At 56.1% G+C, this 21,857-nt stretch overlaps 9 protein-coding genes across 9 annotated transcripts; 5 read left to right on the top strand and 4 right to left on the bottom strand.

Annotated features, from left to right (window-relative positions):
• Nucleotides 1–432: 432 nt before the first annotated feature.
• Nucleotides 433–2,262, top strand: HER10_EVM0006748 (lariat debranching enzyme domain-containing protein; the record flags this gene model as incomplete). The annotated part of the gene is made up of 2 exons (XM_035476325.1): nt 433–507; nt 568–2,262. Exons 1-2 carry the CDS (start codon nt 454–456, stop codon nt 2,260–2,262), a joined length of 1,749 nt encoding a protein of 582 aa, XP_035329521.1. The 5' UTR covers nt 433–453.
• Nucleotides 2,263–2,617: 355 nt separating this feature from the next.
• On the bottom strand, nt 2,618–3,601 carry HER10_EVM0004130 (Skp1 family protein). The gene is made up of 3 exons (XM_035473782.1): nt 3,364–3,601; nt 2,941–3,080; nt 2,618–2,853 (listed from the first exon to the last, which is right to left on the bottom strand). Exons 1-3 carry the CDS (start codon nt 3,537–3,539, stop codon nt 2,831–2,833), a joined length of 339 nt encoding a protein of 112 aa, XP_035329183.1. The 5' UTR covers nt 3,540–3,601; the 3' UTR covers nt 2,618–2,830.
• Nucleotides 3,602–4,001: 400 nt separating this feature from the next.
• Nucleotides 4,002–5,946, top strand: HER10_EVM0001771 (Ras family protein). The gene is made up of 3 exons (XM_035471506.1): nt 4,002–4,773; nt 4,889–5,092; nt 5,182–5,946. The coding sequence occupies exons 1-3, from the start codon at nt 4,492–4,494 to the stop codon at nt 5,554–5,556; spliced, it is 861 nt and encodes a 286-aa protein (XP_035328904.1). The 5' UTR covers nt 4,002–4,491; the 3' UTR covers nt 5,557–5,946.
• Nucleotides 5,947–6,496: 550 nt separating this feature from the next.
• Nucleotides 6,497–7,750, top strand: HER10_EVM0003410 (uncharacterized protein; the record flags this gene model as incomplete). The annotated part of the gene is made up of 1 exon (XM_035473086.1): nt 6,497–7,750. The coding sequence occupies one exon, from the start codon at nt 6,497–6,499 to the stop codon at nt 7,748–7,750; it is 1,254 nt and encodes a 417-aa protein (XP_035329079.1).
• HER10_EVM0009368 (DASH complex subunit Dad1) lies at nt 6,788–8,381 on the bottom strand. The gene is made up of 3 exons (XM_035478858.1): nt 8,232–8,381; nt 8,079–8,141; nt 6,788–7,992 (listed from the first exon to the last, which is right to left on the bottom strand). Exons 1-3 carry the CDS (start codon nt 8,337–8,339, stop codon nt 7,855–7,857), a joined length of 309 nt encoding a protein of 102 aa, XP_035329850.1. The 5' UTR covers nt 8,340–8,381; the 3' UTR covers nt 6,788–7,854.
• Nucleotides 8,382–8,620: 239 nt separating this feature from the next.
• On the bottom strand, nt 8,621–10,749 carry HER10_EVM0013041 (uncharacterized protein). Its single transcript, XM_035482413.1, has 2 exons — nt 10,103–10,749; nt 8,621–10,044 (listed from the first exon to the last, which is right to left on the bottom strand). Exons 1-2 carry the CDS (start codon nt 10,648–10,650, stop codon nt 8,781–8,783), a joined length of 1,812 nt encoding a protein of 603 aa, XP_035330284.1. The 5' UTR covers nt 10,651–10,749; the 3' UTR covers nt 8,621–8,780.
• A 1,635-nt stretch (nt 10,750–12,384) lies between these two features.
• Nucleotides 12,385–13,418, bottom strand: HER10_EVM0000412 (uncharacterized protein; the record flags this gene model as incomplete). The annotated part of the gene is made up of 2 exons (XM_035470195.1): nt 13,054–13,418; nt 12,385–12,968 (listed from the first exon to the last, which is right to left on the bottom strand). The coding sequence occupies exons 1-2, from the start codon at nt 13,403–13,405 to the stop codon at nt 12,385–12,387; spliced, it is 936 nt and encodes a 311-aa protein (XP_035328761.1). The 5' UTR covers nt 13,406–13,418.
• A 408-nt stretch (nt 13,419–13,826) lies between these two features.
• On the top strand, nt 13,827–15,168 carry HER10_EVM0004995 (aminotransferase class I and II; the record flags this gene model as incomplete). The annotated part of the gene is made up of 3 exons (XM_035474621.1): nt 13,827–14,126; nt 14,180–14,990; nt 15,053–15,168. 3 exons carry the CDS (start codon nt 13,827–13,829, stop codon nt 15,166–15,168), a joined length of 1,227 nt encoding a protein of 408 aa, XP_035329287.1.
• Nucleotides 15,169–16,002: 834 nt separating this feature from the next.
• Nucleotides 16,003–20,392, top strand: HER10_EVM0005754 (hydantoinase B/oxoprolinase; the record flags this gene model as incomplete). Its single annotated transcript, XM_035475358.1, has 9 exons — nt 16,003–16,071; nt 16,126–16,288; nt 16,346–16,437; nt 16,497–16,713; nt 16,784–17,255; nt 17,309–17,686; nt 17,752–18,763; nt 18,822–19,302; nt 19,364–20,392. The coding sequence occupies 9 exons, from the start codon at nt 16,003–16,005 to the stop codon at nt 20,371–20,373; spliced, it is 3,894 nt and encodes a 1,297-aa protein (XP_035329383.1). The 3' UTR covers nt 20,374–20,392.
• Between the last annotated feature and the right edge of the window lie 1,465 nt (nt 20,393–21,857).

Below are 21,857 nucleotides of genomic sequence, written 5' to 3'. Positions count from 1 at the left end.
GGCGTGGGCAATCGACGCCTCGAGTCAGTACGTGCACTCAGTAATTCTGCATGAGAGATTATTCATGGCGCTTCGAAGCTTCTTATTTCCATGCATAGCTAGATGTATCGATATTGAGTACGTCAATCTTACCCGCGTTATGTGATCTGTGCCTTCACCAAAGATGCACAAAAGATGTTGGCTTGATGAACTGAATTCGCGACGAAGGGCGATAAATGAATGGTGTAAAAATGCTATTGTGTCGGACTGACAATCTTTTTTCTTTTTCTTTTTTCAATGAGTACCTCTCAATTAATTCGCCTGAGGAGAGTCGCTTGGTGATTGTTTTGAAGCTCATGAACTTCAACTCAGCATCATCTAGTGTCATGATGCTGGTATGAAAATTTCGCGGGTACAACCGAACCTCAGTCAACCTCCGCCTTACAACAACCACACCCCTAGTGACCACCCAAAATGGCCACGCAAACATTTGAGACCAATGGCGTTCGGATCGCCGTTGAGGGATGCGTAAGTCTTTCGAGGAACTCGTCTTACACGCAGATGTTCTTTCACTGACAATCTCGACAGGGACATGGTACCCTCAACGCCATCTACGCCGCCGTCGAGGCCTCCTGCACGGCTCGCGGCTGGGACGGCGTCGATCTCCTCATCATCGGCGGCGACTTCCAAGCCGCCCGCAACGCCGCCGACCTGACCGTCATGTCCGTCCCCGCAAAGTACCGCGAACTCGGCGATTTCTGGGAGTACTACGCCGGCCACCGCACCGCGCCGTACCTCACCGTCTTCGCGGGTGGCAACCACGAGGCGGCCAGCCACATGTGGGAGCTCTTCTACGGCGGCTGGGCCGCGCCCAACATCTACTACCTCGGCGCCGCCAACGTCCTGCGCCTGGGCCCGCTGCGCATCGCGGGCATGAGCGGCATCTGGAAGGGCTTCGACTACCGCAAGGGCCACCACGAGAGGCTGCCCATGGGCCCGGACGAGATCAAGAGCTTCTATCACGTCAGAGAGGTGGATGTGAGAAAGTTGCTGCTGTTGAGGGAGCAGGTTGACGTCGGTATCAGCCACGACTGGCCGCGCGCGATCGAGAGGTGGGGTGACGAGAAGGCGCTGTGGAGGATGAAGCCGGATTTCGAAAGGGAGTCGATGGATGGCACGCTGGGCAATGTCGCGGCGGAGTATGTTTGCGATCGGCTCAGGCCACCGTATTGGTTCTCCGCGCATTTGCACTGCAAGTTTGCGGCGTTGAAGATTTACAAGGATGAGGAGGCAACTACGAAGGAGGCAGCGGAGGGAGCTTCGGCCCCAGCTACAGCCCCGGCTGCGGCACACGAGCCGGTTCAAGCATCGGATAATCCAGACGAGATCGACCTGGATGGAGACGAAGAGATCACGGACGCACCCGCTGTTCCGGCACCAGCACAAACGAATCCCAACGAAATCGATCTCGACGACGATGACGATGACGAGCAGCCTACCGCACCTACGCAAACACAGCCCAGCAAAGAAGTACAAGAAGGAGCCACCAACACCAAAACCTCCGTCCCCGAAGACATCCGCGCCCAACTCCCGGCCTCCTTCGCCAAACCCAAGCCCCAGCCGAAAAGGACACCAGGGCAGCCCGTCCCGCCAACAATCACAAACAAGCAGGTCAACTTCCTCGCCCTCGACAAGTGTCTCCCGCGCCGCCACTTCCTCCAGCTCCTCGAAGCCCGCCCCCACAACATCCTGCCCGCCGACCAACCGGCCCCGACGCGGCCCTTCCGCCTGCAGTACGATCCGGAATGGCTCGCCATCACGCGCGTCTTCCACCCCACGCTCGTCATCGGCGACGAAGCGGCCCACCACCAGCCGAGCCCGGACCTGAGCGAGGAACACTACGCGCCGCTCATCGACGCCGAGCGCCGATGGGTCGAGGAGAACATCGTTCAGAAGAACAAGCTTGACGTCCCGCTCAACTTTGAGATCACGGCGCCGCCGCATGTAGAGGGCGAGCCCGAGTCTGTGCCGCACCAGCCGTTCGAGTACACCAACCCGCAGACGTCGGCCTACTGCGCGCTCTTGGAGGTCGGGAACCTGTGGGATGCTAGCGAGGAGGAGAGGATGGAGAGGAAGGCAAGGGGTCCGCCGGCTGGAGAGTTCAGGGGACACCGTGGCGGTGGTGGTCGGGGCTTTCATAGAGGCGGTGGTGGTGGACGCGGTGGTGGACGTGGTGGTAGGGGCCGGGGTAGGGGCCGTGGGAGAGGCAGAGGTTGGAACTGAGTTTTGGTTGAAAGTGGATATATACATATGGCAGATTTCATGGTAAAAAGGTCACAGTTGCGAGGTGTCGCCTAAAGCTGTCTGGAAGTTGCAAGATACCGGCAAGGACAAACCAAAACAAGGCTTCACATGTTATCAGGGGCGGTTATCAAAGATGAAAGAATTCAGTTTATTCAGCTACACTAGTGTTCACGTATGTGTTTGCTTTGGTTGATCTGTATCCCAACAGAAAAAGCGTAGATCTCAATGGTAGAAAGTTGAGTCGAGCAGAGTGAGTGGAATATAGTTCTTCTTCCATCTTTAATAGACGTTCAACCCACGGAAGAGTGAGGGGAGGAACGCATATGCTAAGATGGGGGGTTGGTATTTCACATATGGGGTGATAGCGTGGGTCACAATCGAGAGGAAGATCATGGCAAAGAACAGAAAACATGCCTTTCTTGGCATGGGATTTCGTCATGGTGTCATAGCAATGGTATCGTGTCTGGTTGTACCACCCTGAACGCTCAACGCCCCAAACTCCGTCATGAACAATGAAGCCAAAATGCAAGTGGTCATCAAACGTCATTTAGACAGTGCCGGTGTTTTGCTCTGTGAGAAACGTGTCAGAACGGCTGGGTGGTTCCCGTGAGACAGATGCCTTCGCTCTGGGATCAGAGGAGGTTGGGGATGTCTTACTGTCCAGGCCCAGGAAGTCGGCCGCGACCAGCAGTTCCAGGCACAGCTCGACAGGAATGTCCATGTCAGGAACGTCCTCCCGCTCGCGGTAGCGGTACCAGTATTGGAAATACTCGCAAACTTTCTCGAGCACAACGCCACTGCCGAGAGAGAAGACGGTCAGACGTTTCCAGAACTTTTTGGAAAAAAGAGAAACAAAAAGGAATGAGGATTAGCCTTGTGAAGTGGCTGGGAAACAAGTAGTGTGAAGGAAAAAGAAAGAATGTTGCTTGTTTCAGATCAAGTGTAGTTGAACAATCAAGCAGACCAGCCGTTGGAGCGGTGGTCTGTCAGTGAAACTCATCGATGTAATCGGAGTTCATCATCGCAACAGCCGTAGAGAACGAGAGGTGGCAGTGGGAGCGCTGGGTTGTGCTGGCTTACCTGATCTCTTCAAACACGCAGCGACCCAGAGCAGCCTCACGGAAGTTGTTGCGCGTGTCCAACATGCCTTTGATGGCAGGGCTGATCATGGCGGCGTCCCGCAAGACGACAAACTCGTAGCCATCACTCGAGACCAGAGTCACGTACTTGCTGTCGGTTGTGCCGTTGGGATCCATGATGCGGACGGGTTGATAGACAAACTGCTGGATATTGGAATGATGGCTTCCGTGTGTCGAAGTAAAGGTCAACGACGCGTTCGTTGAAGACGGAAGTGAAAGACTGAAAAATTCACGTCGCGATTTTGAGGGAGGCGGTGGTGGGGTTGGAGCTTGGGCCACCTCTCTCTCTCTCGTCCCGTAGTCCCGCCGGCCAAGGAAAGAGCACCGGAAAAACTCTGACGGGAGCTGTCCGTTTTCAGACTGCAGGGGGGAACCTTCCTTGGCCAGGCCACAACCAGGGGTTCGATTGATCCGCCTTAGCGCGCTTTCGCCAGCTCCACTTTTGCGTTGTCGTTGTGGCTCCTCTGGCGCCTGCCGTCATCACCCCGGCAAGAAGTGGCTGGTTGCCCCGTCGACTTGTTTACAATTGCCCTCCTTGCTCCCGCTCCTTCTCCTCAAGAACACAGCACAACCCGCCCATCCACCTCGCACACAAACCCACCCCCATACAATACACCATCCCAAGCCAGACCAAGCACCTTTCCAACATTCCTCAACTTCAAAACGCCGCAACGTGCCAACGTCTCTTCCCCGTATTGCATGCCTCGCACTTAACCATATCTCAACGGCATTCGACTGAACACGGCAAGCAGCTGAAGACGAAGCGAGGAGGCTCGTTTGAGGGAGAAGCGGCGATATCAATATCGGCAGTATTCCTCCACCGCAACAAGAAACAAGCAGCATACACACACAACCCGGGAAACATCGCATAAAAGCACAAACCACTCAAGTCTCCCCAACAACCCCCCCTTCCACCCCCAGACGAGCGCACGCACCGGCCCCCGGTATCTATCTTAACCCATCATCACATCAACCCATCTCGCAAACACGCACGAGGGGTCACGCCGCGGAACGACCTCCCTCGTCATCGCATCACAGCATCTCAAACACAGCTCGAGCCTGCCGCATTATGGCGTCCTCATACCAATACCGCAACTCATACCACAACTCGTCTCAGAACATTAGCGAAAAGTACGACGACGGCCGCCCGGCCACTTCCCGCCGCAACACGCGCCTTAGGAGTAGCGACGGCACCGTCAGCACCACAATGAGCTCTTCAACAGGCCGCGAGAGCGCCGCAACCCACGTCACCGAAGGTCCTGCCTATTCCAAGAAGATTGTCGTCGTCGGCGACGGCGGCTGCGGAAAGACATGTCTCCTCATCAGTTACAGCCAAGGCTACTTTCCAGAGGTGAGCATCCAAGCAGAAAAATATAACCAACTCCTTTCGAGCGCAACATTTGCGTCATTTGCGTGTTGCTGGGGAGCGAAATGAGCCAAAACAATGCTGACTCTGGTGACGACAGAAATACGTCCCCACTGTATTCGAGAACTACATCACCTACCCAACGCACCCACCGTCCGGCAAGACGGTGGAATTGGCGCTATGGGACACGGCCGGCCAGGAGGAATATGACCGACTGCGACCGCTCTCTTACCCCGAGACCGACTTGATCTTTGTGTGTTTTGCGATTGACTGCCCAAACTCGCTTGAAAACGTCATGGACAAGGTAATTTGATCACCGCCCCTCAGATAACATGCCCCTCCTTTTTTGGGGCAACGCCATTTGGCACTAATGCTAATTTCTTCTCCTACCAGTGGTATCCCGAAGTCCTCCACTTCTGCCCCTACACTCCTCTAGTTCTCGTGGGCCTCAAGTCCGATCTCCGCTTCAAGAAAACGTGCATCGACATGCTCAAGACACAAGGCCTCACGCCCGTGACCCAGGAGCAAGGCCGTGCTGTTGCTCGCAAGATGGGCGCCCAGTACGTTGAGTGCAGCAGCAAGGAGATGACTGGTGTGGACGAGATCTTTGAACAGGCCATCCTGACGGTCGTCGCCAATGATCGGAAAAACCAGGAAGCCCAAGCTGCCGCCTCCCCGTCAACACCCAGTGGTCCGCCTGGAAGCAGTGCAGGTTTCCCTGGCGTCGCTCTTAAGAAGAAGAAGAAGAGGAATTGCAAGATCCTGTGAAACTCCTACTGAGGACCTCGGGGTTGTAACGAAGAGGCAATGGACACCGGCGGAGGGCGTAATGAATGACTTTTTGTTTTATCTGCATGATCTCGTCACGACCTGCTACTATTACGATCTGGAGAAAGCATGCGCCACCATTAGCGAAGGGGGGGCGTCTCCTGCTCTAGGGCTGGATGAACTCTAGACCGGAGACGAAGTTTTCCCTCCACCAGGGATGTTGGGAGAGAGAATCTCTTCTTGTTGTTTGATGAAGAAGAACGAATGGTATATAAGTGGGAAACGAAACAAAGGGAGTGGGAGGGAAAGTGAGTGGTTTTCTCATCCGAGTCCCTAGACTCATCCATACCCTTTATTGTTTACGCCAAACAAACACACACACACACACACACAAACGGAGCGGGTACAGGGGAGACTTTGATCAGTTTTTTTCTGTAACCATCAGGTAACCTCTTGGACCCTGAGGGGTAATTTTTCTTATTTTCTTATTTTCCTTTCTCTTTTTCCTCTCCTGTAGCAGCATGGGGTTTTCTGTCTTGATAGGGCATTCCCGAGGGATAGGAAACATGAAATGTTAAAAGCATCAAATCAATTGTTACGTTGTGCCCTGAATGTGATGTATGAGATGAAAGTGAGTGATTAGGATATTGATGTTGCCAAATCTGGCGGAAGTACCTACGTAAGTTGCACAGAATTTTGAGTTTCCTAGTGCCGTGGTTCAGCAGTTCATGAGAGTCAATACAGCCAGCAAGGTAAAATTGATATCTTCCAAGGAGGCATCGGAGAAAGGTCCGATGAGAGACTGATATGAATGGGATTCTCTACAATGGGATGCACTTTTCATCAATCCGACTACCAAACCCAAAATCCCAAATCCTAAAAAAAATTCCTCGAGTCAACCGGTTTGCAATAAATTGACACCAGCCGATCGTTACGCACCATGGACTCTTCTGCCCAGGCACGCCAGGTTCTGATCGCCGATCTCCCGCGAGAAGGTGATCTCGCGCATCACACCAACGACGGGCGACCCACCACACTGGTCCGAACCGAGAGCAACGTTGTCGGCGACCCAAACCCAAACCCAAATCCAAGCCCAGATTTAAGGCTGAATCCCGAGCATTCCGAATCCGAGCTGCTATCATCCGTCGACGTCGCAAGCCTTTATGCGCAAGTTGCTAGACTCAACGACGCGCTCGCCAAGTTGGAAGATGAGGTGCGCAGAGTGCCTTATGTAAACTCGGAGAAGGAGTGCCGAGGCGCCGCGGGGGACGTTGAGCAGCTTCTCGGGAGTTTGGCGCAGCGCGCTGGCAGGAAGACGGGGCTGGAGAGGTGGTTCCCGTGTACAGGGCGGAAGAAGAGGGATTTGCTGAGGAGGCATGTCTGTGTTGTGCAGGAGACGTGCGAGACTGTCGGTATGACGCATCTGAGGGTCGCTGATGCGTTTGCTGGGCTCTGTAGGAGGGCAGACGGCCTGGGTGAGGACGTGGAGAGGTTGAGTCAGGTCGTTGGTGAGGCGAGAGATGGGTTTGAATGGGAGAGGGCGAGGTGGAAGGTTCTTGGGTGGCAGGAGGGGATTCTGAGGGAGGAGTTGGAGGGGGTCGAGGCGCGGATGTCTGCTGTGAGCGGCGAGAGCAGCAGTAGCGGGCTGGTTCCTGATGGAAATGGGGACGGTATTGTTGATAATGAGGCTACGACTACGACAAATGAGCGAGAGGCCACCGTCGCCCAGATGAAGTTCGAGACGGAGCCAATGGCGACGCTGCCGTTGGAAATGGAAGACTACGCACATAACCCCATAAAAGACGATCTTGGTAGTCTTGTTGAGCAGCTCCAGCACCTCAAAGACGCCCGCAACGCCAGGAGCCCCGAAAACGAGATGGACGAGGTCCGCTTGGAGATCATGGCGGCTTCGCTCGAGTCGTTGTTTCTGTTGAAGCACATAGATCTCAGCGACGATCTTCAGAGACGGGTTGGCGCGCTGACAGAGGGAGGAAAGAGGTGTCTAGCCGTCGCTGAGGGGTTGGAGAAGCTTCGAGATTCGAATTATAACGATTTGGTGGTTGGGTTGGGCGAGCTTGCGAAGAAGCCGGACGCGGAGAGCAGGCGCGAGGGTGTTAAGAAGGTCAAGACGACTGGGCGTTTGGGTGCTTCTCTTCGCGGGGTGACGACGGCGGAGTACCTTATGATGAGATGAGCCCGGCAATGTAGCAATGAAGAGAAATGGCATGACGATGCTGCTGCGTGTGTAGAAATAACATCATCATTCATAAAAAGTAGGTATTTCGTTGCTGGTGGGTATCATGATCTCTGCTCGTTCTTCGTCTCGCCGTCGCTGCCCTCCTCGGTATCGCCCTGCTTGTTTTCCTCGGGTTCCTTCGCCATTACGTTTTCGAACTGCGACCACAGCGCCTCGACGGAGGAGAACTCGTTTCCGACCTGTGATGCGGTGTCGACCGCCCCGAATTAGTGACCAAGTTTCTTCGGAGCCAGCGTATTAGAATGTGGAGGGGAAGATTGCTTACCGTAATGACTGCCTCGAGGGAACGATTCAGCTTGTTGATATTGGCAAGGACTTGCTCAAAGTTCTGGTTCTCCCGTTAGCATTCTCGTGTTGTTTGTTGTTGTTTGACTGCGTCGTCGCTCTGGGGAACAAGAGGCCGACCGGGGGGGCCTACCATTGCGATTTCGCCAATGAGTTCTTCTCGCTGTTGCTCAAAGTACGTCTTTTCCCTCGTTCCCGATTGGGATTGCGAGTGGGAAAAGGTCCGCTGATGTGACGACATGTTGTTTGTTGGTGGCTCTCTGTCTTTGGAGGTTTAAGGAAGAGGTCGCGTCGTGTTGAGAGGAATTGGAGTTTTGGCGGTGATGGCGGGGTTTGAATGGAAGGTCACTGCGGTGGGGTTGCTTTTACAGTTTCTTTTGTGTGTATAGCACTGTACGCAACACTGTGGGTATCTCCACGTACTGATGATCTATGTAGCGTACATTTCTCACTCTTCTCTTGTTACCATTTTGTACAGGTAGTAGACTTTATATCAAAATATGAGTATATGTATGGACGATGCCCTAGACCACAAGGAAAGACGATGCCTGTAACCATGCCAAAATGTTCCAGCAAATGACCGTGAGGAAGGGTATCAAAAAAGGGTATCATAAACGAAAGCCAGAAGAGAGTCCATATCCCATCATCCCACCATAACCAACCTGTCTGCTGTACCCTTCAATCAGACGCTCTCTCTGGGCTTCACGGGCGAAGCCCCCATAACACTAATGGCATCATCATCAATAGGTTTCGCCTGGAACGTCGACGCACTCTTGTCCACAGCAATATCCGCCTGGCCTCCGGCTCTCGATACCTCCCTTCCGTCACGCAGCTCCCAGCTCCCCTGGCGCTCGTGTCGCACCCCGCGCCCAGAGACAGCCAGGTCCGGGTCGCTGGCCATCTTCTCCGCGGCCTTGAAGCCTCCGAGCCCGGCAATCCGGCCATTGCCGTCCTTCCCTCCTGCTCCGCCTCCGGCACGATGAATGCGGAAACCGCCGAGAACAGCCGCCGAAACAACAACCAGGCCCAACACAGCGAGGATGATGATGGCGCCAATGATACCCGCAACAACGGGCTTCTGCACGGCCGAGCGGATGGCCTCGCCGACGGTCGGCGTTGTCTTCGTGGTCTGCCAGTCGCAGAACGACTGGATCGAGCCGCAGATGCTGCACCACGTCGCCGTGTCGATGCCGAACTTGGCCATCTCCTGCTTGAAGTAGCTATACGTCACGCGGGTGTCGCCCTCGGCGAGGCCGAAGAGGGGGTACTCCAAGAACGGCGTTCCGGGCTCGGCGTTCTCGCGGTAGAGGAAGCGGACGTAGAGGTTCTCCTCGGTCGGGTAGGTGTCTGGCTCGTTGGGCTGGTCGCCGACGAGCTCGAAGACCATGGCGGCGCCGTTTTCGGGGAGGCTCCAGAAGGGCGTCGTGGAGAGCGTCTGGTTCGGCTTCTGGAGCCCCGCGAGGGAGAAGAAGGAGAGGAAGGGCTCCTGGGAGCTGAAGAGGAGGGTCAGCTTGTTGGAGTAGCCGGCGAAGTTGCCGTTGGCCTCGAGGGCGTCGACGACTCTGCGCGCAAAGGTCCGGCCGGCGATGGTGCGGATCATGTCTCCCTTTTGGAGGCCCGAGACGGCTTGGTTGGAGGTCATGTTGAGCTGCTGGAGGCGGGCGTACATTTCGAGGAACTCGATGCGCTGGGCGTACTCGTCTTGGAGACCGTCGTAGACGGCCTGCTCGTGGGAGTAGCGGTAGCGGACGTAGTCGTAGATGTCGTAGGCGTTCCAAAAGTTGACGTGTGCGAGGGAGATGTCGCCGTCGTTTAGTGGCGGCGTGCTGAAGAGGGATGTGTAGCCCGGGCGGGACGCCTGCTCGAGGGCTTGCATGTACGGGTCGAGCTGCATGACATACGTCGTCGAGATCTTCCACTGCGGGCATTCCGTGTTGCCCCGAACACTTTACGATGGCAAGTCAGTTCAGTCGCAAGGGGAATTTTATGGTTAATGGAACTCACTCAATCGACCTATCGTCAGACAGTCCCAGCGTCTCAATAATAGGATATTGATAACCACCCAGAGGGTACTGCGTGGTGTTTCCAGAGATTGTCGAGTACGAGATGTTCGTCCCGCCAGTATCGGCCGCAAAAGCCTGCGTGATGGGCGGGTAGAGGCCCTGCATGAAGGCAGCAGCGCCGGCGGCGATGTGGGCATCGGGGAGGGAGAGGATCGAGAGCTGCTCATGCTCATACACGTTGCGCGCAATTCCCTTGATCGCGGCGCGGGTCGTGATGCGACCCTCGGAGGTGTTGGTGGGTGTTCCGCTGGCCAGGTAGCGACTTCTAAAGGCGGTTCCCTGGGCGTACATCTCTTGAGCACCCAAAGGAGTCAGGGTATCTTGGAGCCCGCTGCGCACCGGCGTGCGCTCACCATGCATGATCATTGCGACCGACGCCCATACTGAAGGAGTTGAGGGCGCGGCCGAGGTCGTTGCGATCAGGGTGCCAATGAAGAGAACCAGAGATAGAGTAGACATGGCGGGCGAGAAGCCTGGGTTGTGTGTCATACGGTTGCAAGATTTGGGTGACTGAACTTGCAGTACGGGCTTACACAGGCAAGAGAAAGCTCAAGGCAACGGAGAGATCAATCCGATACAGACGAACGGCTGCTCGGAAGAGAGGATGGAGGGATAGCTCGGCTTAAAAGAACAAAGCCAGACCACCAGTCCAGAGACAGAGGAGAGCTTGGAAGGACCGGAGCATGCAAGGCTCGCATGCAGCAGGGCGGCGGCGGGAAGCTAGCTGGGCTTACACCATCTTCACCTCAGAGGGGAACATGAGTGACAGCTTCTCACCGCATGTCGCCTCGATAAGCCATCGAGTGTCTTTCCTTCCTTCCTTCCCCCAGGACGCTTGTCTCGGAGGGGTAATGTAGGCAGTACATGACGTGCTTGAGGCCCAGAGCGACAGAACGAGTCAGGGTACAAGGCCGGACATGGCAGACGGGCGGCATTGTCTTTCTTGGCTACCGTTGCGACTCCAACAGATGGGTGGTCGACGATGGCGGTGGTGACGGATGGGGCCGACGCGGGATGGCGTGGGAAGCGCAGCAAGGATCTACAGTGTCTGCATGCTAGCAGAGTGGAGATGGCGGCACATGGCTGACTTTGAAGTAAGCCGAGCCAAATGAGTTGTCCAAATCAGGGAGAGGTGAAGGATGTTGGAGGCAGTCGTGGTGATAAGGTGAGAGGCAGAGAGAGTTGTGAACGGAGAGCCGAACTCAAGAGGCCAAGGTGCGGGGTGACTGCATGGCGCGATTGAGCTCCAAGCTACGTTATCAGCTATCCTCGATAGCTCCGGCCAATGATGGAGCAAGCCACTCATGCATCTGGCGCTTGGAAGAGAAAAGGTGAGAGGCAGCGATGGGATGCCGCAATCGGCTGCATCGGCCAGAAGAAGCTGGTTGCAGCGGCCGTTTTTAACGTGCGGTAGCGACGATCAGGCGGGGGAATTGGGCTGAATTGAGACTGTCTGACATGAATGTCTTGCTCGTTCATTGCTCTTATGCGACATGTCTTGGGTTTTCTCGACGATGATCTGTAATTGCCAACTAACACAAGGTAGCCAAGGCAGTCGAGACTGGGGCAGAAGAGTAGGTACGGCCATGACCCGAGAACCTGGGTCTAGATGCCGCGAAAAACTAGAACAGTCCACATCAGTGATCCGTTCTGCTTAGTCTGGGAAGATGAAGATGAAGAAAGTATCTGGGGTGGCTGGGAGCAGGCGACGGGGCATTAGGAGCGCTGTTTAGCTTCCAGCATCAGTTCGTGCTATCAGCCACCCCCGGTCGGGTCTGTCCAATGGGCTTACACCAAAGTGTTCACATGCCTCGTCGACAAGGGACGGATAAGGAACTCTTTGGAGTTGGTCCAGTAAGCTTAAAGTCTCTTGAGGCACCTTTACGAATGGTCCAGCCGGGCGTCGCGAGCTAAAAGTTCGAATCTCAGACATCCAGCAAAGAACGGATCGAGTCGAGATCTGCGGTAAAGCGAGTGGCTTCGAGGAGCAAACGGAGCGCGAGTACGTAAGACGAGTCTGGAGGTCAAGATGCGGACGGAACAAGTGTGCACAGTGAACTGAAGACGAAGGAACACAGCTGGTGATTCAATCGAGCAGCTGGCCGCAGCTGGTGACAAGAACATCTGCCAGCTGGGGCTCGAAGACGACTTATCTTATCATCAAAGTGGCATTATCTTATCCATATCTTATCTACATCTCATCACATCTGGTCATTCCCAGGTTTACAGCGAACTCTCCAAGTCAACCAAGTCCTTAAGCACCGCATCCTTTTCTCCTTCAAACTTTGCGCTCGCGACGAGGCCAAGCGGCCGCCTGCTGCGTCCACCGCCATACCCGAAATACCTATCCAGCGCAGCCTTCAGCCCGGCAACGCCCAGCTGCACCAGCACCCAGTCCGCCCGGCTCAGCTTCGTCTGCAACTCGGTCGCCTCCTTGAGCTTGCCGGCATCGTACAGCTCCAGCAGCTTGACGTGCACCTTGGGCGTGAAGTTGGCCGCCGCCGCGATGACGCCGTTGGAGCCCGCCACGAGCCCGTGCAGAAAAAAGTCCGACTTGCCCGCGAACGCGGCGAAAGGCTGAGGGATGCGCTCGTCGTGCGCTACGCGGTGCAGCTTGCCCAGGTTGCCGCAGGTGAGCTTGCAGCCCACGACTTTGGGGTTCGAGGCCGCCAGGTCGGCGATGAGGTCTGAATCGAGGTCGATGCCCGATGTCACGGCGGGGAAGTTGTACAGGAGGATGGGGATGGGCGATGCTGTTGCGACGTCGTCAAAGAACTTTTGGATCACGGGCTTTTGCATCGCGCCGGCTACAATTATTTACAAAGCGGGTCAGTAATCTGGGCTTCCGTCTTTGACGTCTTAGTGGCCGGCTTCAGGGTGAAGAAAACTCACTCCAGTAACTCGGCGACAGGACGAGAGCGTAGTCTGCCCCCGACTCCTTGGCTTCGGTGCAGAGCTGGATGGTTTCCCTCGTGCTCTGCGCGCCGCAGCCTGCGATGATGACGGCCTCGGGCTTTCCGTGTTGCTTGAGCACCTCGGCCGCCGTTGCGATGACCTGCTGTCTCTCCGAGTGGAGCAGATGCGGCGCCTCTCCGTTGGATCCCTGGATGACCAGGCCGGCCACGCCCGACTTGGCGAGCCGCGTAATGTGAGTCTTCAAAGCTTCGATATCGAGAGTCTCGTCCTCGTGGAAGAAGGCCACGACGGGGGCGTAGATGCCGCGAGGGGGTGCACGAGGGGCCATTTTGTTTGGTCTGAGGTATTGTATGCAGTGAAATAGAATAATCTTAACAATACCAATCCATAACACCTACGAAATCCCTCATGAGAGGGATTACTAGCTACTCTTATTTGGCCCATTCATCCCCATATCGTCCCTCCGCCGAAATGACATGCTTCGGTCTTGACCCGTAAGTTTCGGAGCATTTGATAATCTCAAGATGGAGCACTCCATCAAAGTGGACTGCGACCCCGCGGGCCCCTCATCCGAGCTCGACTCACGCCGGTGCCGGACCCTTGACCGGGTTCCAACTCCGAGTCGGCTGGGGTCCCGAGATCCCTGGCCTACTACTCATACCTCGCCGTCGCGACCTTTCGTCTCTCGACGAGAGAATTGTAGCTTCACTTATTCGCATATTCACAGCAATTCCAACAAATAATCAACAATGGGTTCGGTCAAGCAGCAAACGTCAGCTTTTGAGCAAGCAGAGTTCATCCCGCCCGACGCCATCTTCGACGTTACCAGGCGCTACGTCGCTGACACGGATCCGAACAAGGTCAACCTCGGTCAAGGTACCTATCGCGATGAGAACGGCCAACCGTGGATTTTACCGTCTGTGAGACTGGCAGAAGCATCCCTCGGAGAGCCTGGGCACGAGTATCTTCCTATCGCGGGATTCAAGCCCTTCCGCGATGAAGCGGTTAAGCTCGTTTTCAGCCCCACAAAGGCATTCGCAGAGAACCGTGTAAGTGCTCGCATCAAGTTACTTACTATACCTTCAACTGACCAACTTCACAGGTCGCATCATGCCAATCTCTCTCCGGAACAGGCGCCCTCCTCCTCGCCGGCCTCGCCCTGAAGAAGGCCGCCGCGCACATCAAGACAATCTACATCACCGACCCGACATGGTCCAACCACGAACTCCTCTTCGCCTCCCTCGGCTTCGAGGTGAAGCACCTGCCCTACTACAAAGACCGCGCCTTCGACTTTGACGGCTACATCTCGACCTTGAAGAGCGCCGACCCGTCCACCTCGGCCGTCATCCTGCACGCCTGCGCCCACAACCCCACGGGCTGCGACCCCTCGCAGGAGCAGTGGAAGCAGATCGCCTCGGCCATCATCGAGAGGCAAATCTTCCCCGTCTTCGACTCGGCCTACCTCGGCTTCAACTCGGGCTCCGTTGACGACGACGCCTGGGCGATTCGCTACTTTGTCGACGAGCTCGGCCTCGAGGCCGCCGTGTGCATGTCGTTTGCCAAGAACATGGGTCTGTACGGCGAGCGCGTCGGCGCCGTCACGTTTGTGGCCGACACGGCGGAGAGGACCAAGACGGTCAACTCGATTCTGGAGAACGTGCAGAGGGCGACGGTGTCGAATCCGCCTGCGTACGGCGCGCGCATCGCGGCGGCGGTGCTGGGGACGCCGGAGTTCAAGGAGCAGTGGGCAAAGGACCTTATTACCATGTCGGGCCGCATCCGCGCCATGCGAAAGAAGGTGTATGACGAGCTCACTCGGCTGCAGACGCCGGGTGATTGGTCGCATATCGTGAAGCAGAGCGGCATGTTTGGGTACACTGGTATCACCAAGGCCCAGGTTCAGCACCTTGAAGGTTTGTCTTTCCCTCTTACGAGGTATCAGTCTATTCACGAGATACTAACGTTCGATCTGCAGAGAAATACCACGTTTACATGGCCGACACATCACGAATTTCAATTGCGGGTTTGAATGAGAAGAATGTAGAGTACTTTGCAAAGGCTCTTGATGAGACGGTCCGGAGTGTGCAATGATCGTGTGTTAGCCATGATGTATTTCAATTAGCATAGCTCATAATGATCATATCACACTGTCAAAGAATAATCTCATTTCAACGTCCGAAATCGCTGTGTGACTGAGTTCCTCTGAATGAAAAACACCGAATTCCCATTGCCGAAGATCACTCAGACCAATTAGACCAAGGATGATGCTAACACATACCGAAGGTACTTACACCAGTGACGCCGCCGCCCTCAGAGCGGAGCTCCGCCCTTCGGCTGCCCCTCCCGAAGCTGATAAGCCGAACCAGCGACCCCGCCGCCCGTCAATCATCTCTCCGCGGGGACGCTGAGGGGCAGAAGGGGGGATTCTCGCCTGCACATCTCATCGCTTATCGGATCCCCAAATGGCAGATGACAAAGGAGCTCTCCCTCCATCCCTCCTTTACTCACTCCGCCTCCACTTCGTCCTTCTATCCGTACCTTTTCCATCTTGACTATGAAAATGCACCAAGTGGAGCATCCGCGACCAACGTAGAGCGGGATAATTGAACTCAAGTCAACGAGTCTCTGGCTTTCTCTCCGAAGACACCTGCCGAGGGGAGCTCCGGCGATGAATTTTGTGGGGGAAGGCTTCGGGTGATTGCCGTTTTGGGCTTATCGAGTGGTTGCCCGCGACCTTCGTGGGAACTTGTATAATCATCGCGAATTCCAGCTTCACTGAATTTCATCTCAATCCGATAGTACTCATTTCCATTCCATTCATCTTCACGAAACCCTTGATATATCTGAGAATCTGAAGTTCATACTTTCAGATACTTTCTTCTTCACATTCGATAATACCATTGTAAACTCAGAGTACTAATCATCATGGGTTCACTTCCGGGCCCCGTTGGGGGAATCAGGATTTCCATCGATCGCGGTGGCACCTTTACCGATGTGAGTCTTGGTCATTTGGAAAGGGCCTGAGGTGATCAGGTACTAACGTCTCAGTGTGTTGCATCTGTCCCCGGTCAAGATGATATCCTCGTCAAGTTGCTTTCAGTCGACCCAAGCAACTACCCCGATGCCCCAGTCGAAGCGATTAGAAGAGTCCTGGAAAAAGCAACAGGGAAGGAATATCCCAAGGGAAAAAAGATTTCTCTGCGAGGTGTTGGTACGTGGGAGATGACTTGGCCGGGCTATTGGCGCGCCCGCTGACATTGGTACACAGAGTCTATCAAAATGGGAACTACAGTAGCCACAAACGCTCTCCTCGAGAGGAAAGGAGAACGCACAGTATTTGCTGTGACCAAGGGCCTCAAGGTAAGCCCAAAACTCAAGAATAGGACTTCGGGGACTTAATACTTACAAACGACTTTCAGGATCTTCTACACATCGGCAACCAGTCAAGACCCAAGCTCTTCGACCTCGCCATTCGCAAGCCCGATGTGTTATACTCAAAAGTCATCGAAATCCCAGAACGCGTGACACTGGACGCATGGTCAGAAAACAACAAGCCCGAACCTATCGATGTCTCTTCAGACCCCGCCCTCGTCACCGGCGTCACCGGTGAAGCAGTCCGGGTCCTCGAGCCTCTCGGTTAGTGACTATCTCTTGAACAATCTCCCTCGCAAAGCGAGCACAAACTAACACAAACATAAATCCACAGATATTGAGGCATCCAGAAAAGCCCTCCAAGAAGCCTACGACGAGGGCTACCGCTCCATCGCCGTGTGCCTCATGCACAGCTACACCTTCCGCGACCACGAGGCCGCCATCGCCCAGCTCGCCGCCGACATAGGCTTCACCCACATCTCCCCGAGCGCCGAGCTCTCCCCCGTCGTCAAGATCGTGCCCCGCGGAAACTCCTCCACCGCCGACGCCTACCTCACCCCCGAGATCAAGCGCTACATTGCCGGCTTCGAGTCCGGCTTCGAGGACCTCGCCAACAGCGGGTGCCGGTGCGAGTTTATGCAGAGCGACGGTGGCTTGGTCGAGTTTTCTGGTCTGTCTGGTCTGAGGGCCATTCTTTCTGGGCCTGCTGGTGGTGTCGTCGGCTATGCGAGAACGTGCTATGATGACGCGGATAAGACACCCGTTATTGGATTTGATATGGGCGGTACGAGTACTGATGTTTCAAGGTATGGATGAGTTTGAATCACTTCGTGAAGGCGACACTGACACGTAGCCCTAGATACGCCGGCGAGCTCGAGCAAGTCTTCGAGACCACAACAGCTGGTGTCATGGTCCAGACTCCGCAGCTGGACATCAACACCGTCGCGGCGGGCGGCGGCAGCATTCTCAGCTGGCAGAGCGGCATGTTCAAGGTCGGACCCGAAAGCGCCTCCGCCCACCCGGGCCCGGCCTGCTACAGAAAGGGCGGCCCCCTGACCGTCACCGACGCCAACGTCGTTCTCGGCCGTGTGAGGCCCGAGTTCTTTCCCAAGATCTTTGGTCCCAACGAAGACTTGCCCCTGGATGTCGACGCCAGCAGACGTCTCTTTGAGGAGCTCACGGCGAGCATCAACAAGGACGAGGGCACCACCCTGACCGTGGAGCAAGCCGCAGCTGGGTAAGTGACAATATGTAATCCATCTCATCGATAGGGAGCTCTTAGACTGACACAGCAGCACACAGCTTCCTCGACGTCGCCAACGAGTCCATGTGCCGCCCCATCCGAACCCTCACCGAAGCAAAGGGCTACGACGCGGGCCTGCACAACCTCGCCTCCTTCGGCGGCGCCGGCGGCCAGCACGCCTGCGACATTGCAAAGACGCTCGGCATCTCCCGCGTCCTCGTCCACAAGTACTCCTCCGTCCTCTCCGCCTACGGCATGGCCCTCGCCGACGTCGTCAGCGAGGAGCGCAGCCCCTGCGCCCTGACCTACACCGAGGCCAACCTCGCCATCTTCGCCTCGGAGCTCGACAAGCTCGTCGAGAGGGCGGGAGACGTCCTCCTCATGCAGCGCATCCCCGAGGAGCGCATCGTGAGCGAGCGCTACCTCAACATGCGCTTCCAGGGCAGCGACACCCCGCTCATGATCCAGGAGACGGCGGCGGCGCCCGGTGGGGGATACCTCGAGGCCTTCAAGGACGCTCACCAGAAGCAGTTTGGGTTCCTGCCCGTCGGCCGCGATGTCATTATCGACGACTACCGCGTCCGCGCCATCGGCAAGACGACGGTGCAACTCCCCGTCCCTTGGCCCAAGGAGCTCGCCTCCGCCGAGGCCACGGCCGCGCCGCCCGCCAAGACGACGAAGCAGGTCTACTTCAAGGGCCTGGGCTGGTCCGAGACGCCCGTGTACGGCCTCGCGGGTCTTACGCCGCATACCAAGATTGCCGGCCCCGCGCTCATCATGGACGACAAGCAGACGATCGTGGTGATCCCCGACGCGGCGGCGACGGTGCTCTCCGAGACGGTGGTGATTGATGTTGCCGTCGGGACCAAGGAGACCATCTCCACGACGACGATTGACCCGATCCAGCTGTCCATCTTTGGCCATCGGTTTATGGGCGTCGCGGAGCAGGCCGGTCGCGCGCTGCAGAAGACGAGCGTGAGCACTAATATCAAGGAGAGGTTGGATTTCTCGTGTACCGTGTTTTCGCCAGATGGCGGGCTTGTGGCTAACGCCCCTCACGTCCCTGCCATGGTAGGTTCCTCAAAGACAGTTCAAGTGATGGTAGATAGGAAGACTAACATGGTCTTAGATCGGAAGTATGGCCTTTGCTGTGAAATGGCAAATCGACCACTGGGGCGACAACCTCAAGCCAGGAGACGTCATCCTCTCCAACGCACCAGTCTGCGGCGGCACCCATCTGCCCGACCTCACAGTCATCACCCCCGTCTTCAACGCCGAGGGCAGCAAGATCATCTTCTGGACCGCCTCCCGAGGTCACCACGCCGATGTCGGTGGCATCCTTCCCGGCTCCATGCCCCCCAACTCCAAAGAGCTGTGGGAGGAGGGCGCCGTCATCAAGGCCTTCAAGGTCGTCGAGGGCGGCGTCTTCAAGGAGAAGGAGCTCACCGACCTCCTCATGGCGCCGGCGCACTCACCGGGTTGCTCCGGCACCCGGTGCCTTCGCGACAACATCTCCGACATCAAGGCGCAGGCGGCGGCGAACCACCGCGGAAGCCAGCTGATCCACGCCCTGATCGAGGACTACGGTCTCGACGTCGTTCAGTTCTACAGTAAGTCGCTTCCCTTCAGCCACTACAAAAATGAAGGTCCCCGTACTCAAACTCCAATCAGTGGAAGAGATCCAGGGCGCAGCCGAGCGCGCCGTCCGCGACATGCTCAAGACGATCCACAAGCGCACGGCAGGCAAACCCCTCGAAGCGATCGACTACATGGACGACGGCACCCCGATCCAGCTCAAGGTCACAATCGACCCCTCCACCGGCGGCGCCGTCTTCGACTTCCACGGCACCGGCCCGGAAGCCTACGGCAACTGGAACGCGCCCATCGCAATCTGCAATTCCTCCATCATCTTCGCCCTCCGCTGCATGGTCGACGCCGAGATCCCGCTCAACCAGGGCGCCATCCGCCCCATCGACGTCCAGGTCCCCGAGGCCTCATTGCTCAAGCCCACAGAGTACGCCGCCGTCTGCGCCGGCAATGTCCTGACTTCGCAGCGCGTCGTCGACGTCATCTTCAAGGCGTTCGGCGCGGCGGCCGCCAGCCAGGGGTGCATGAATAACTTGACCTTCGGCACAGATGATCCGGAGACCGGGTTCGGGTACTACGAGACCATTTGCGGTGGCGCCGGCGGCGGACCGAGCTGGGATGGTGTGAGTGGCGTGCATACCAACATGACCAACACGCGCATCACGGACCCGGAGTCGCTTGAGCGGCGGTACCCCGTCATCCTGCGCCAATTCTGCCTGCGCGAGGGAAGCGGTGGCAAGGGAGCTCACACGGGAGGCGACGGCATTATCCGCGATATCGAGTTCAACATCCCGATTAAGGTCAGCATCCTCAGCGAGCGGCGGGCGTTTGCGCCGTACGGTATGGCGGGCGGCGAGGACGGGCAGCGGGGCCGCAATGTGTGGGTTAAGAAGAGCGGGCGCGTCGTCAATCTCGGCGGGAAGAACACGGCCATGATGGAGGTGGGCGATCGCATTGTTATCATGTCGCCTGGTGGTGGCGGGTATGGACGGCCCGAAGACAGGGTCGAGGGGGAGGCGAAGCCGGCGGCTGCGTTTGTGGGTGTTGCGAATGGAACGGTTGATATGATTCAGAGCATGGGAGAGTCTGCATAGAGAGAGCATCTCGGACGGCGTTGGGTTTATCTTTTATTGCAATATCTGGGGGATTCTTTTGCCTGATACTGTCACGAAATATTTGATGAAATATTTGCCATTATAAAAATGGTTCAATCATGTTCACTGGGGTTTCGATATTCACTTATTGGATAACTACAGTCTCAACATCTCCAAACTCAAAGTCAGGGTCCTCAAGTCTCTTCTACCCAGGCTTACCAAGGTGATCAGCTTTCGAGCCCATTCGGCCTTTACTTATAAAATCAAGTCAAGTCACTCAAAGTAGCAAACATCAAGCCTTGCAGTAAAACTCTGCTCTGTATTCATTCCTTTTTCGCTATGCAGTCAATTCTCTGTTCCGGGCGTACTAAAAATGAGGGCGAAAAACTCGCCACCGTCGCCTTAATCCTCTCTGTCAATCGTGGTATCATGAGCAAACAAAAAATCGCTTTTTGGTGCCGCCCCTTTTTCTTTTCTTCTTGCCCTGTTGTCCCGGTCCCTCCCGTCTCCCTTTTTTTCTACTCCAGAAACTGCTCAGTGTGGACGGAAAAGCATGCCGTCCCATATATAACAAGTGATTTTCGTAGTCAGATTATCGACTCTCGGGTTGACAACCCTCTTGGACACACACCCCCGGCGGCTTTTGTTGACGACACCCTCGGTCTGCTGTAAGGCGTAGGATGTTGGTGTCGCGAGAAACACCGTCAGAGTAGGCATCCCAAAGATGAAGCCTAATTCTCCAAGACCTGATCCTTCCTTACTGTGAATCCTGGATGCCGCCGTGGTAGTAATTCTGGTAATAATCGTTGATAACGGCGGGTTGATGAAGATACGAAGCCATAATTAGGTCGTCACTCTATGATACGCTAGCACTGGCGCTTTCGCTATATGCTTCAAGCTCCCTAAGACTCTGCATAAGAGCGGCTTCCTTGAGATCTTCGGTCTCTTGACTGTAGACCGCAGCGGATGAATCAGTCGTGTAATTGGGCCCAGTCTCAGCAGCTTGAGAGACCTGCGGCTGGATATGCTGCTGTTGAGGTTGGTGCTGCGGCTGTTGGGCATGGTGTTGTGGCTGTGGCGTTCCCGGGTGAGAATGATGCTGGATGTGGGAATGCGTTGGCGTTTGTGGCTGAGTTTGTGGCAAGCTGTGAGATGTTTGTAATTGAGCAGCGGTTGCGGCATACGGCGAGGAGGCTGGCAAAACTCTAGCATGGTTCGGTGTTGCTTGCACTGGCGTGGCAGGCGGGCCCGCTACAGCAGCATGCGTTGGTGTCGTCGCATGGGCGGCCATGTGATGCGAGACCTGGGCGGCAGACTGTGACGGCGTGCTCGGTGCAGTCGCCGGTGTCACACTTGCTCTATTTTGCTGAAGGTGCTGCGCATGCTGTGCGTGTTGTACATGCTGTGGATGCTGCGGGTGTTGTGCATGTTGAGGGTGGTGGGGATGCTGAGGATGTTGTAACCCGCCCGCCAGTGTCATGATG

This window comes from Colletotrichum scovillei (genome assembly GCF_011075155.1).
Source record: "Colletotrichum scovillei strain TJNH1 chromosome Unknown Contig00009, whole genome shotgun sequence".
NCBI classification, from domain to species: Eukaryota; Fungi; Ascomycota; class Sordariomycetes; order Glomerellales; family Glomerellaceae; genus Colletotrichum; species Colletotrichum scovillei.
Note: the sequence above shows the minus strand (reverse complement) of the source record. Positions and strands in the feature narration are given on the sequence as shown.

Bases quoted from the DNA above. Each gene is read 5' to 3' on its own strand.
- HER10_EVM0004130 (XM_035473782.1), bottom strand. From the start codon at position 3,539: ATGGATCCCAACGGCACAACCGACAGCAAGTACGTGACTCTGGTCTCG. The intron at 3,081-3,363 runs GTAAGCCAGCAC...CTCTCTCGGCAG, and splicing joins TGCGTGTTTGAAGAGATCAG to TGGCGTTGTGCTCGAGAAAG. The intron at 2,854-2,940 runs GTAAGACATCCC...CGTTTCTCACAG, and splicing joins CGACTTCCTGGGCCTGGACA to AGCAAAACACCGGCACTGTC.
- HER10_EVM0001771 (XM_035471506.1), top strand. From the start codon at position 4,492: ATGGCGTCCTCATACCAATACCGCAACTCATACCACAACTCGTCTCAG. The intron at 4,774-4,888 runs GTGAGCATCCAA...TGGTGACGACAG, and splicing joins GCCAAGGCTACTTTCCAGAG to AAATACGTCCCCACTGTATT. The intron at 5,093-5,181 runs GTAATTTGATCA...TTCTCCTACCAG, and splicing joins TTGAAAACGTCATGGACAAG to TGGTATCCCGAAGTCCTCCA.
- HER10_EVM0009368 (XM_035478858.1), bottom strand. From the start codon at position 8,339: ATGTCGTCACATCAGCGGACCTTTTCCCACTCGCAATCCCAATCGGGA. The intron at 8,142-8,231 runs GTAGGCCCCCCC...CGGGAGAACCAG, and splicing joins TCATTGGCGAAATCGCAATG to AACTTTGAGCAAGTCCTTGC. The intron at 7,993-8,078 runs GTAAGCAATCTT...ACCGCATCACAG, and splicing joins CCCTCGAGGCAGTCATTACG to GTCGGAAACGAGTTCTCCTC.
- HER10_EVM0013041 (XM_035482413.1), bottom strand. From the start codon at position 10,650: ATGACACACAACCCAGGCTTCTCGCCCGCCATGTCTACTCTATCTCTG. The intron at 10,045-10,102 runs GTGAGTTCCATT...GCCATCGTAAAG, and splicing joins TCTGACGATAGGTCGATTGA to TGTTCGGGGCAACACGGAAT.